The sequence below is a fragment of the Acinonyx jubatus genome, chromosome B1 (genome assembly GCF_027475565.1).
Source record: "Acinonyx jubatus isolate Ajub_Pintada_27869175 chromosome B1, VMU_Ajub_asm_v1.0, whole genome shotgun sequence".
Classification (NCBI taxonomy): Eukaryota; Metazoa; Chordata; class Mammalia; order Carnivora; family Felidae; genus Acinonyx; species Acinonyx jubatus.
Window position 1 is genome coordinate 129,316,705 of NC_069382.1, and position 13,580 is coordinate 129,330,284.

General features: G+C 36.6%; 1 protein-coding gene across 11 annotated transcripts in view; it reads left to right on the forward strand.

Annotated features, from left to right (window-relative positions):
* The window catches only part of FAM13A (family with sequence similarity 13 member A), a 366,689-nt gene that overhangs the window by 253,862 nt on the left and 99,247 nt on the right, over positions 1-13,580 (forward strand). For all 11 annotated transcript variants that reach the window (XM_053217137.1, XM_053217136.1, XM_053217135.1 and 8 more), the window contains one exon: positions 8,085-8,126. In XM_053217137.1, coding sequence (XP_053073112.1) covers positions 8,085-8,126 — 42 coding nt within the window. The remainder of the gene's footprint in view (positions 1-8,084; positions 8,127-13,580) is intronic.

Below are 13,580 nucleotides of genomic sequence, written 5' to 3' on the forward strand. Positions count from 1 at the left end.
AACTGCCTCGAAAATAGTTTGGTGACTAAACCAAAAAAATTTTTAAGCCCCAAACAACCTTTGGGTCTGCAGTGAAGTGAAATAATTTTCTTTTCTTGCTCTCAAGCCAGAACAAACAGATACAGTGTGTGGCAAGGCCGTATTACCTTGCCTGAACATATCCTTTTCTGGGCTCACTGAACACCACAGAAAGTACGGCATTTACATTGCTGGCATAGTGGCAGAACTCCCACCTCATTGTGCAGTGGAAGGAAAGAAAATAATTTCATGTGTCTCGGGATGGGAGAGGAAGCCTGTGGCATAGTTGTGATTTCATTAAGTTTTGAATAGAAGAGAACAAGAGCACTTAAAATAATCTACATGCTCATGTCTGAAAATGCTTCTAGCCAGCCCAATTCATTTTACAAATAATAAATGAATTATTACTATTTAAACAGTGTATGTTTTCAAAATATTACTTCAAACTGGTAGCGTTAGCACTCAGCAAAGTCTTGGTGATGCTGATTTTACTCAGCCATTTACTGAGCACTGGAGTGTTCTAGGTACCTTGCTAGATGCTGGTAGTGGTACAGAGATAAAGACGAATCCAGGAGGTGAGGCAAGCATCTGAACTCATGAATTCTGGTGTTGTGTTGCTCGTTTATAGCTATGAACAGTGTATCGGAGCCTGCAGAAAGAGGCGGCTCCCTCTCCAGGGTGCTGGAGATGACTTTCCAGATTAGATGACATTTGAGCTGAAAGATGAAATATTTACCCAGGCTGAGAGAGGTGGAAGAAACATTTAAGGCAGAGGGAACAGCACGTACAAACAAGAGGAGTTACAAAAGTGTAGTGACTGGTCTACAGTGGTATGTTGGATGGACCTAGATTGGGAGGGACCTTCAGTGCCAGGTTTAGACATTTGGATTTTACTTCAAGGCAATGGGGAAGTGGGAAAGGCTTTTAAATTAGGAGGATGAACCTGCTGGAATATGAAGGATAAACTGGTGTGAATGGCAGGGAAACTGTACTGACCCTGGGAAAGACGAAGGCAGTGGTAATGGAAAGATCAAGTTCAAGAGACTTGTCTTTTTTTCTTTAGGTAGAACCAGCACAATTTGGGGATTGACCAGTTGTGAGTTTGAGGGATAAACTTCTTTAAGGAGAGCAGTTGGCTTGTTAACATGACTTCAGTATTATAAAAGGAATTCCTTTCTGTGACTTCAAAACATTTCTCTGGGCAAAATCCCCTATGAAGTACAGGGTGAGCATCTTGGCATGTCGGTCAGTCAGCAGGTAGTTATCTTCACTTCTGACATTCTGACTGTCAGAAGGGACACAATAGAAGTAGAGAAAGGAACCCTCCCTCTCCCTGATGAGAAGCTCTTCCCCGATGTGTGCACACCCTCACTCCCCTCAAATCTCTGAATTATATTCATTAGAAAGGCATCCAGAGATAGAAGTAGTTGGGGATATGGAACTGAAAAAAAAATGACATGTTCCTTAGTTCCCTCCAAGTATGTTTTTTGAATCTAAAAGAATGTGGGTTGATAAAGAATGCCATCGTCATGAAATCAGGAGGAATCCAAAGAGATCACGTGTCCCTGAGTCTCACTCTTGACACCATCCTGTGGTTCAACAAGGAAAAGAATATTTAAAGGAGACTTGGAAGTACCCAAGGCTTTCTAGAACTATGTTCTCATGCCCACTGCTGGGTTTATCTGGGACCACTTCCTCTCTGTGCCTCTCTGCCATCTAGACTGGACAAAATCTGTACTTCTTTGGCCCAGTGCTGGTTGTGGCAATGGAGCAGAGAAAGAACGAGTGTTTTCTTTCTCTCCTGTGGGAACATAGATCTTAATTCAACAAAATTCATTGAGTATCATTGTATATATCAAGCAAGGGAGAAGTGTAATTATTAGAACACTATTTTTCAACTGTGAGTCATGACTTATTAGTGGTCATAAAATTTGAATTTAGCAAGTTGTGACTAGTATTTTATATAATTTTACATAAGTAAAATGTAACACAATGGAAATATCAAAAGTAAGGAAATTTCATAAAATGTGTGTCCATTTTGTGTGTATGTATAATGACGTAAAATGTGTTTCTAACTGGATCATAACCAGAGGTTTCTTTTAAATATTGTCTCTGGACTACTTATTGAAGATAGTTCATTTGAATGAGAGGTTAGTACGGGCCTGGAAATCAAATCCCCATTTCAGTGTTGGAAATAAATTCTAGTCTGAGCGTGTCTACAAAGGAATTTTGAGACACAAACTTTTTGTAAGATGAAGACACTTTGGTTAGGCAGGTTCTTACTTCTGAATTTAGGGAAAAAACATTTAGTAGATTTATTAGTTTCCTAGGGCTTCTATAGCAAAGTACCACTAACCGGGAGGCTTGAAATGAGAGAAATTTATTGCCTCACTGTTCAGGAGGCCAGAAGTTCCAAATCAATGTTGGCAAAGCCATGCGCTCACTGAAGGATCTGGAGACGGATCTGTTCCAGGCCTGTCTCCTGGCTTCTAGGAGTTCCTTGGCTTAATGGCAGATACAGTTTCATCTTCATACGGCATTCTCCCGGTGCATGTCTGTCTTTGTGTCCAAATTTCCCCTTTGTACCAGGACTCCAGTTATACTGAATTAGGGCCCCCTCAAATGATTTCTTTTTCTCTTGTCTTTTTTGAGAGAGAGAGAGAGCATAAGCAGAGGAGGGGCAGAGAGAAAGGGGGACAGAGGATCCAAAGTGGGCCCTGCACTGACAGCAGCAAGCCCGATGCAGGGCTCAAACTCACAAACTGAAATCGTGACCTGAGCCCAACTTGGACACTCAACCAACTGAGTCACTCAGGTGCCCTAATGATTTCATTTTAACTCCATCACCTCTGTAAAGACTCTGTTTCCAAATAAGGTCACATGCTGAGGTATTGGGGTTAGTGCTTCCACATATCTTTCTGAAGGGACACAATTCAACCCCTAACCAGTATATTTCAAATTTCCACTAGGCGATCAAGAAAATGGTAAGAATGTTTTCTTTTCTAATTGAGAAAAAACTTCTAAATTTTTGGGTGTCTTTTTGTTTTGTCTGTTTATTTTGTCTCCCAAATAATACCTCTTTGTGTTGGCCAGAAATTCCTGTTGTCCTATGAATATTAACAGCTTCAGCTCTTTGCATTTACCCTTTGGTCAGGAAAATCAATTTGCTCTTGAACTTCAGTAATTTGTTTTTAATTCTACTGGCCACGTGTTGTGTTCTTAATCACAAAATGCAAATAATAAAACTAACCAAAACTGTTTGGGTTTATAATACTTACAAAGCTTACAAAGAAGTATATACGTACATCTACAAAAATATCCCCCCAAAATTACAGCTGCAAACACTTAGCTACGAACCAATCTGAAAACATCTACATTTGTTTCCCAAAAAGAACAGAGAGATTGTTGTGGCTTTTTTTCCATATTCCTGAATGAGGCCAAACCAAAAATCTGAGGACAACACCAGCTGTTACATCACTCTCCACTTGGAGTAGTACATGGTTAATGCCTGGCACTGGGGACAAATTGAAAATGCTCAAGTGTGACACTTTAGGTTTTGCAGAGGAAGGAAGGAAAAAAAAATCTGCTAACTTCACTCACCTCATCATTCTCTAAGAAAATTCATCTAAGAAAACTTAGCACATTCTGCTGCAACATGAGGGAAAAACCTGAATTCCAGAAAAAATGTTTACTTAATACTTTTAATTGTATCTTTTATTACTCCCTCACTTGGTCTCTCCCTTTTCCTCTGTTTTGTTGTTTTTGTTTTGTTGCTTTGTCATTTGTCTGTTTTGTTGTTTGATGGTTTTCCTAGATTCTTCAATGAATGGAACTTAATCCTTAGCATTTACCTGTTTTTCATACTCCTCAGTACTCAAGGAACACTTGCAAACTATTTCTTTTAGATCAAATCACTCGAAGATTTAGTTAAAGTGTGTAGCTAAATATGCAGATGATGTTCATTTTTTTGGTAGCCAGCCAACCAGTTAGACAGTTGGACTAGTTGGAGCATTTATTGAGATAACTCAAAAGGTAATTGATTGGAACAGTGGTTTGATCCAGCAGAGGAAGTTCCATTTTGAATACCACCCTCGGGATTCTCCCAAAAGCGTTGGTTTTTTTCTCAGACATAGAAAATGCCATACATTTTGTGATATCTGTTAGCTTTCCATGTAATTAAATTGATAGGCATTGTATTCATTGGCCTCACATTAGAAATTAGCACAGCTCATGAAGAAACTGTAAGTCTAGCTCTCATTCATTTATGTGCATTTACTAGTGTTGAGCCATATAAGTAAGTTCGATTAGGACCCACTAAAAACATAATATCTGTTATTGCCCTTCACAGTTGTAGCTTCCTAGATTTGGACTGTTACTTGGGTCTGTTTGATCAGTGTTCTTCCCAGAGACAGCTGTTTTGAGAGAATAGATCACCATGTGTCTGAGGACATCAGGCACCTGATTGCCTGGCATACATGAGGTGGCTGCCCAAATCTCTCAATGTATGTTTGAATTTTAAAGAGAAAACAAAGGGAAACTAATTGGCTGCTTAAACTTGGCCATTATTCAGGGTTAGCAAACAGGAAATAATTAAAACCTGGAGTTTATGTTAGTAACCAAGGAGGAAACTGAATGAATTCCAATTTGTTAGAATTTGTCATTGGTTTACTTTTATGGCACACACTCCCTTTTTCATTTGCGGTACTTGTTCTTATTTTTAAAAAATTAAAAATGAGTCAGAAATAATTCTCAATTTAAAATTTAAGCCAAGGGTCGCCTGGGTGACCCAGTCGGTTAAGTGTCCGACTTTGGCTCAGGTCATGATCTCACAGTTTGTGAGTTTGAGTCCCACGTTGGGATCTGTGCTGACAGCTCAGAGCCTGGGGCCTGCTTCAGATTCTGCATCTCCCTCTCTGTCTGCCCTAGTTCCCCCTCCGCCCCGCCTCAAAAATAAAACATTAAAAAAATAAAATAAAATTTAGGCCAAAAACTATGACTTGTTTAATACCATCAGACATGCCTAAGATTGACATAAATCCAGAAACAGGTGTAAATAACCTCTATAAGTAGACATTTGGGGACTGTAACAATAACAAAATAGCCATTTTGTACCAATGTAGAAATGGTGATTTTTTTCAAATGTCTTATGTTCTGATATGTAAATTGTATGGAAAAGTTTGTTTTCTCAGTTATGTTTGGAAGAATTCTCCTTAGCCATTTTTGCTTAAAATTGCCTTTAAATCAGTGCATTAAATTGATTTTTAGAATTAATTGACTTAATTTGAAATCAGTGCTTCAGTTGTTTTAGAATCTATACCTTTGTCAAGATTACATTACTAAACCCAAGGAAAAGGTACTTTTATGAAAAGGAAAAGAGAAATATGCTAATTAACTATCAAAATTGATTTATTTTCATTTTCGTTTTGAATTATATTGTTGTCCTTGAGTACTGTATGTGGATTTCTGCCCTGTTGACCACTGCTGACTGAAGAAATCTAATACTAAGCCTGTTTTATTTAAATTTCAGTAGTTTTACATTTTCTTTTTTGGAACGTGTAAAATTAGTTAAACTTTAGGGACATATCCAAATTAAGAGTTTCTCATTTTGTCTTTCATGGACAACTTTACTTTGTTTTGTAGGCTGTAGGCTGATGCAGCCTGACAAATATTTGCTTATGATTAAAAACTTGTGTTTCTATCAGGAGATATTCTTATACTGCCAGAGTACACTTCAATAATATAATCACTTTATACATGCTATCAGTCGTCATGCATTGTGGACCGACTAAGTCTGGTGTAGAGTGACTAGAATCTTTATGATGGGATATAAAGTCCACAAGATCTTGCTGAGGGCTGCTGGAATGCAGACTGGCTGTCACATCAATTTTCTTCGCCTATTCATCCCACCGTATTCTGATAGGTTAAAACTGAAGGGAAGATGGTAAACAACGAAAATGGACTAACATGTAATATAGTAATTTACACATCACTAGCTGTGTGACCCGCATATGTTATGTTGCCCACTCTGAGCCCACTTTCTTCAGGTTGAGAGGCAAGTGCCAGGGAGGGTTTGGAGGAGGATTTACGTGAGATAATTAATGTTAGAGCACCTGGTGGCACCTGGTTAATGAATAAATATGTCAGAAAAAAATGTGAAGGCAGAAAGGATTGATTTTGATTGCCTCCGCTACAAAGAAATTTAGCACACACACAAAATAAACATTAGCCAAAACATGTGAACAGCTGTGTTTAGAACTCTGCACCATCTAAATCATCTAAATTCTAAGGAAACCAACCATATTGCTAATTAAATCTTCACTAACGTACCCTTGTTAATTTTCATTCAATTTTGTTACGTGTTAGAGTTCAGGATCTGTTCTGGGCAAAAAAATACTTAGTACGGTGCCCATTTTATAACACATGGAGGCAATTTTCCTATAATAACAAAACCGTTATGGATTTTTAGTTGCAGCCTTTTTGCATAGTGTTGCTCATAATTAGTACTTTTTGATCATGAATCCTTGATTTGGGAACAACCCAATTCCAGCATTTTTTGTAATTTGTTAAGTGCTTTCAAGGAATATTTTGAAGGTAATATGTAAGCTCCTTGTATCAGTTTGGCTTAAAGTAGTCCCCTCTTGTAATAGCACAGCTCCAGGTGGCTTCTTTCCCAAGACACCTGGACATTTCCCACATGTTACCTCTAACTCTTCAGCTGCACAGCCTGACTCTACAAGCTTTGCCCTCAATCCACCCACATTAGAGTCCATAATAAAGCTGATCCATCACTTACCCTTCACTTAGAAAGAATTGGCACAAGTGATCACAAACATTAAAATCTTTGGCAACATAAACATTAGAACAGCTAAGCTGTAATGAAATTGGAAACCAAAATCATGAAAGAATGAGAAATAGTATGTCTTAGTTTGTGTGCTGTCTTTCAACTAAAATGTTAAGACCTTTGGAGGACAGCTGTGTTTTTGTGTATGTGTTTTACAGTATAACTTTGTCATAAGATTTTGCCAATAGATTACCGACTGAAGCAAACTTTTTTCATCAATGTTGCTTAAGAAAATAAAAAATAAGCTGAGAAGGAAAGCTGAGATTACCTAGTTGCTTCCCCTAAGGTGGTGTGTACCCCATGTGGTATACAAGATTAGCCATAGGAGTACAGGAGAAAATTTTAGAGCTTCTTTTTAATTTTAACAGTTTCTATTTCTACTTTTATCTGTTTAATTCATGCACATAATTAATAGAGGTAGATACTTAGTCATATATTGAGGGGAGTGGCTGCTTAAAAGCAGATTGCATGAATGCATAATCAAAAAGGTTCAAAGATCACTCCAGCAGACACTAAGGGAGAGAGACTGACTCATTCTTTGCCTTGAAGTCATTTATCAAAAGAAAAACACATATTAAAGGGAAAACTATTGTATATATTTTACATTTTTAAAAATACCTTTGCATTAAGTTTTATATTGCTTCTATGTTGTTTGAATAATGTCAACTATTTCTATAATTTCATCTATGTCCTTACGTGTTATCCATACTCATTAATACTTAAAGTAACTGCCAAAAACAAAGTTCAAGAGTGTTGTTTACTGATGTGCCTCTCATTGCTAGGGCATCATTCCTGAAGTGGCTCACATTTAACAGGGATATTTTGTTGGCTGCTTCTTACTTTCATCATTGTGGTAATGAGCTATAATTAACTTTATTGAGGTAATTGAGTATGTATGCAATCATTTTAAGAGTTTATGTATAATATATAGAACTTGGATTGGGCTTGTAGAAATAAGGTAGTAAAAAGCTTCCTCTTGAAAGTGTGATGTGAATTACTTTTGCCTTAGGCTAATCTTGAAAGAAACCTCTCTTGATGGTCTCCCATGAAGAAGTAATTGACCTTGGCTAGGTCCAAGGTAGAGTATGTTTCATTAACCTTGCTCCTTTGTGAAATTAGCTCTAATGTGTCAAAATAAAATTTCTGACAGGCAGAACAGAATTTTAGTAAAATTGACATGTTAAAATATTAACAGAAATTAATTCAGAATTTATTTTCCTTTTAGTTCGCAGGAGGATGAAAGACCTATGTCACCTTTCTATTTGAGGTATTTATTTGATTTTTGTTGTTCTGTTACAGGGAATGGAGGAGGGGTGAGGTTCCTTTGAGTTTATTTGCCCATTTTAATGCTTTTCAATAGAATGTTCTACACTATGGCCAAACTAAGCTTATTAGAACTCTTCATCATATTGTTCATGCTATGTTTTTCTTCTCTTTGGTTTAAGAAATCTAAAATTAACAGAGCTGAAAAGATTAAGATATTTTGTTTTAAATCCAGAAATGCCAAGGTAGCCATTTTAATTTCAGAAACCTCCTGATGATTAGGCCGTTACCTGTGTCTTAAAAATTTCTATTCTATACATATATGCAGATGGGGGAGGGGTGTGAGCACACGGCTCATTGGCTGAAAAAGTCTTCGGCTATGTTAAGTGTGAAAGTAAGTATTCAGTGAGTTGATGGAATTTAGGGTTATTTGCTAAAGCTTATAGAGGCAGAATAACAGCTATTACAACAGGTAAATTTACAGAATTCAAAGTAGATGTTAACTCTTTCCTCAATTGTGAAATCTACTTTTTTAAAAGAAATGTCAGGATGTGTGATAAAGAGTTTGTTTATTTTTTAATCTGATTTGTTGTAATAGCCCCAGAGTTAGATTTAGACTTTAATTCAACAAACAATAGTTCAGAAATGTGTCATAGGACTTCAGTCTTAGCCAAGTGATTGCTTTTCAGTACTGTTTTGTCCTTCATCAACTTGAAGCATATTGCATAATCACTTTGTGGCAAAAGAGAGAACATTTGAGGTTTTAGTTTGAGACAACATGGTGGTCCATTTGATTCACTCTGGTTTCCTGCCAATCAAATCAGCATATTCTACTTCATAGGCTACCTCAACTATACAATTACCTTAAACACATGAGGAAGTTGTTGCCCAGTATGTGGTGACTCTGGTATTCATTATGTAAATACACACAGTAATATCAAACAAATGATTATCATATATTAGTGGAAATTAAATTTTACACAATACAAAAGACTACAGCACTAGATCATGCCAACTAATGAGAACTGTTCTCGGAATGTCTTATTTTTATTCCTCTGGGCAACATCAATCTATGTTTTACATAGTATTGAATTTTATTTTTTTTAACCATTTTAAAAAGCAGATGGAAATTATGTCTTAAGTCCTTAAAGAGACATAATTGTGTCTTCTAGCGTGATAATTTTTAAAAATTATTTAGACTAATTATTTAGTCTTGAAAAAGAAATTCTATACTTGCAAAATGAAAGTAAAAGAATGTAAAGAAAATGTATTTACCACAACTCTTGGTTGAGGCTATTTGACCTTTCAATGTTAAATGTCATAAAAACTAAAATATTATAGAAGTAGGAAAAAATAATGAATGTGCACGCTAGCCCACATTACAGGAGAGCTAAAGTTGCAGAAGAAGGAAGTTACGAGCAGACGCTCTTTTGAAAATTTAACGAAGTAAAGCTGTATCACAAATGAAATAATAATTATTATTTGGCCTGAAATTACAATCTCAAATGTAGTTTATTTTTCTGAATAACATTATATGGTAGTCTTAGAAATTATTTAAGAACTAGGTTCATACAAGTTAATTTAACTTTTTTTATTATCTACTTGACATGAAGTAGGGAGAATCTATTAGTAACACATGAACCTGTTTAGAGGGAGTTTTTTTGGTTTTGTTTTCAAGTTATTTGCATGGCTGGTTTGAGATTAACTTTTCTTGGGTTACTCTAGCATACGGAATTCAAGTGGAAGACAGAAAACATTGTTAACTATGATAACAGCTCTTCCAGATTTTTGAACTAGAAACATAACATGTCCACTGCTAATTTAATTTATAAATTAGTGCACTTTTTTGACACTACCTTTAGTAAGAACAAATGAATGCTTAAATGTTTTAAATATATTAAAACTTCTGTAGCTTCTTTGTCTCCCTTTCCCTCCTACTTTATTAAGATTTCATTCCTACAGTGCTCAGAAAGGGGAGTTAACTGTAAGACTTACGAATTTCGTAATGATTTGTCACCATGATGAAAAACTAAATTGGCTCTTTAAAATCCCAAAATTATATTTACTGTGCCTTTGAAAAGTAAAAAGTGACTGGTAGTTGCAAAATGATATCTTCTCTGACTAGGAATGTTGAATATTGTGTGCTGTATATTATATTTTGACATTGTTAACTGGTTGTTGTTATTGTTGTTGTTGTTGTTGTTGTTGTTGTTTTTGAGAGGGGGTAGAGACAGAGAGGAAAGGTCCAAACAAGAGATGAGCACATCAGCTGAGATGGGCACTCAGCAGAAGTAAATCCAGCCACAGGCAGCCAGCCAGAGGGACGGGAATGAAATAGCGGGTCAGTGGCAGGAGATTCAGTTGGTGGTTTATTCTGTAAGGTCCAGCATGAGGTAGAATGGCAAAACTCAGGGGCTGTAAGCCTGAGAGTGGGCAGTTTTTAGGAAGACTGGATCAAAACAGAAGATAAAGGCAATGCAGGGCTCCAGTTTCAGAGGAAGGAAAATAGATGATCCATAAAGAAATTCAGGTGCAGGAGATCAGACAAACATCCAGCTATTGGAGTGGAGACCCGGTACGTTATGTATAATGCAGACAGAATCTGTATCTGAGGCAGAGGATAGATAGAGCTGGAGAGCATGCAGAGGACATGCAGTCCACTCATGGAGGTTCTAGGACCTTTCTGTGGCTGGGGGAAGAAGGAAGGTGGGATGCAGGAACTGGGAACCAGAGAGGCCATTTCAGTCATGACCTTGCCCCATTTTTCATCTTGTAGAATTTCAGTTTCTGTGATTACAGTTCTCTATTGTAAACACTCATGGCTGAACCATATGTTAGTCTACCATACATTTCATTTATCTTCAGTTTTTTCTCTTGTAAGGTAGGACTGTTATAAATAGACATGCAGTCACATAATCTCATTCTAGATTAAATATCTTCTCAGATAAGAACTTTGTCTTCTGAAATTTCAGCACTTCTTTAGCACCTAGCCTAACCCACCAGAACCATTCGTCCTATTTTACTTTATTTAATTTAATCTAATTTATTTATTTATTTTTATTTTATTTTATTTATTATTATTTTTTTTTTTTTGCAAAGGAAAGAAAGAGTGGCTACAAATCTGACTTGCTGCCATTTCATGGGCAGGATTACTGCAGATACAGTAGCTCAAACAGTAGGTGTCATTGTTCCCCAGATGCTCATTAGAGATTACGCACCCTGTTGAAGTGATTAAGGAAATGAAAGGGAAGAATGGGTTATGCCAAACCCTTAGCAAGATTGCTACAAAATAAACAAGAACCTGCAGACTTCAGGTGAAGAACATTCTTGGCAAGGATGTCTATACCCTGGCCTCTCATAGTCTCGGCTAGACTCCCAGAAAGGTGCCCCTACCTCGATTGCTCAGATTAGCAACTTGCCGTAGGTGTTGTGTGCCACATCCAGCCTGTTATTGTCTGAATTCTTTTCCCTGTCATCCAGTCAGATCTGGCTAGAATCTGTTGCTAGTTCTAGTTTTATTTGTCTGGGTCTTCAGTATCCGCAAACTCAGATTTTGATTTCTGTGTTTATTTTCACTGGGATTAAGGCTTTTCATCTCTACTCTCCATTCCTCCTCATCTCTATCCACTCCCACCTCACCTATACTATCTTCACATTCCTTATGGCCAGGTTCAGATCTTGTCCTGATCCCATCCCATCCTATCCCATCCCATCCAACTTCTACTCTTCAATTCCTTCTTTACAAATTCCTGGATTATATATATATAGTTTGTATATGTAGATGATACATACAGCCAGTATACAAAGCCCATCTCTGCCCATACTTTATCAAAATCCTAAATGTGCTTCAGGAGCTACATACCTGTAACCAGTCTTTCACTGGTCACCTGACCTCTGAATGGTGGCTCCTTGCTCACCTAACATCTGCCTCTTAGCAACTGCACTAATCTTCCTCTGCTTCTTCTTTCTCATTTTGTGCTCCATTGAAACTCTGAAATTGACAGTCTTTATCAATCTCAGCCCAAGTTTTAATACTCAAGGTGCAAATTGAAGTTAAATTCCTATTTTAGCAGGTTTGGAATTGCTTAGGGTCAATTTCAGTATTCACATGTTTTTTGATTTTCCTGAATTAGGAACATCAAATAGATTTATTTCTAAGTTACCTATTTGGAATACAGACTTATTCTTGAGTATTTTAGTATTTTCATTCCTTGAAACTAGGGATCATTAATTTATGAAAATCTTTTAACTGTAGAGTTTACATTGAAGAAATATTTAGCTTTGGGTAAATTCAGATTAAAACATAACCCGACAGGGGCGCCTGGGTGGTACAGTCAGTTGAGTGTCCAACTCTTGATCTTGGCTGAGGTCATGATCTCACAGTTTGCAGATTTGAGCCCTGTGTCAGGCTCTGTACTGATGATGCAGATTCTGTCTTTCCTCTCTGCCCCTACCCCACTTGTGCACGTGCTCTCTCTCTCTCTTTCTCTCTTTCTCAAAAAATAAATAAATTTTAAAAATTAAAACAAAACAAAACAAAAACATTACCTGACATTAGATGGGATCTGAAAACTGTATCATGCCACTCCTGTCCTGCTATGTAGAAAAGTTTTTAGATAGCTCTTTGCGGATTACCTTTCAAACAACTTGTGCTGGAATTGTAGATTTATGACTTTTTGGTCATACTTTATTACATTTTAATAGTTTATTTTTCTTCTCAAGCATATTGTATGTTTTCTAAATTACCATTTTGAGGGAAAAATTCTCATTTTTAGATGGGATAGTTTAAAGAAGTAGATGTATCAGTCATTCTATTTGTTGTTGACTACCAAGTACAGCAAACAAGCAGACTGTTTATTTGATTAGCTACTTGATTTTTCCCAGATAATAAGGTCAACTAGACATTTGGGTATCTTTGAACACAAATAAGTATATATTAAAAATATTTGTTTCCATTGTCCTTTTTAACTCGGTGTTTCTAAACTGAGGAAGCATATTGTCTCTGCCTGTACAGTTCTTTTGCGAGGGGGAGGGTAAATATAAATAACATTAACTGTATCATTTTCCATTTTAATTTTTTTAATTGTGGCAAAATACACATAGCATAGAATTTGTCATCTTAACCATTTCTAAGTGCATTTCCACTAATAGTGCACAAGTCCCATTTCTCCATGTTTTTCTTAACACTTATTATTTTCTGTTTTTTGACAATACTGTCATTATGATACAAAGTATGTAGAGCTCTTTAAAGATGCTGGCATCTCACTAGCCAAGATTCTGAGCTTTGAGTGGTGGTGGGTGTCCATATTTTCAATGTGTCATGGGATAGTCTTTTCAGTAATTAGTGCTGAGAAAACTGGATATCCACATGCAAAAGCATGGAGTTGGCCGCTCACCTAATATCTCATATACAAGAATTAACTCAAAATGGATCAAAAGTAAATGTAAGAGCTAAATC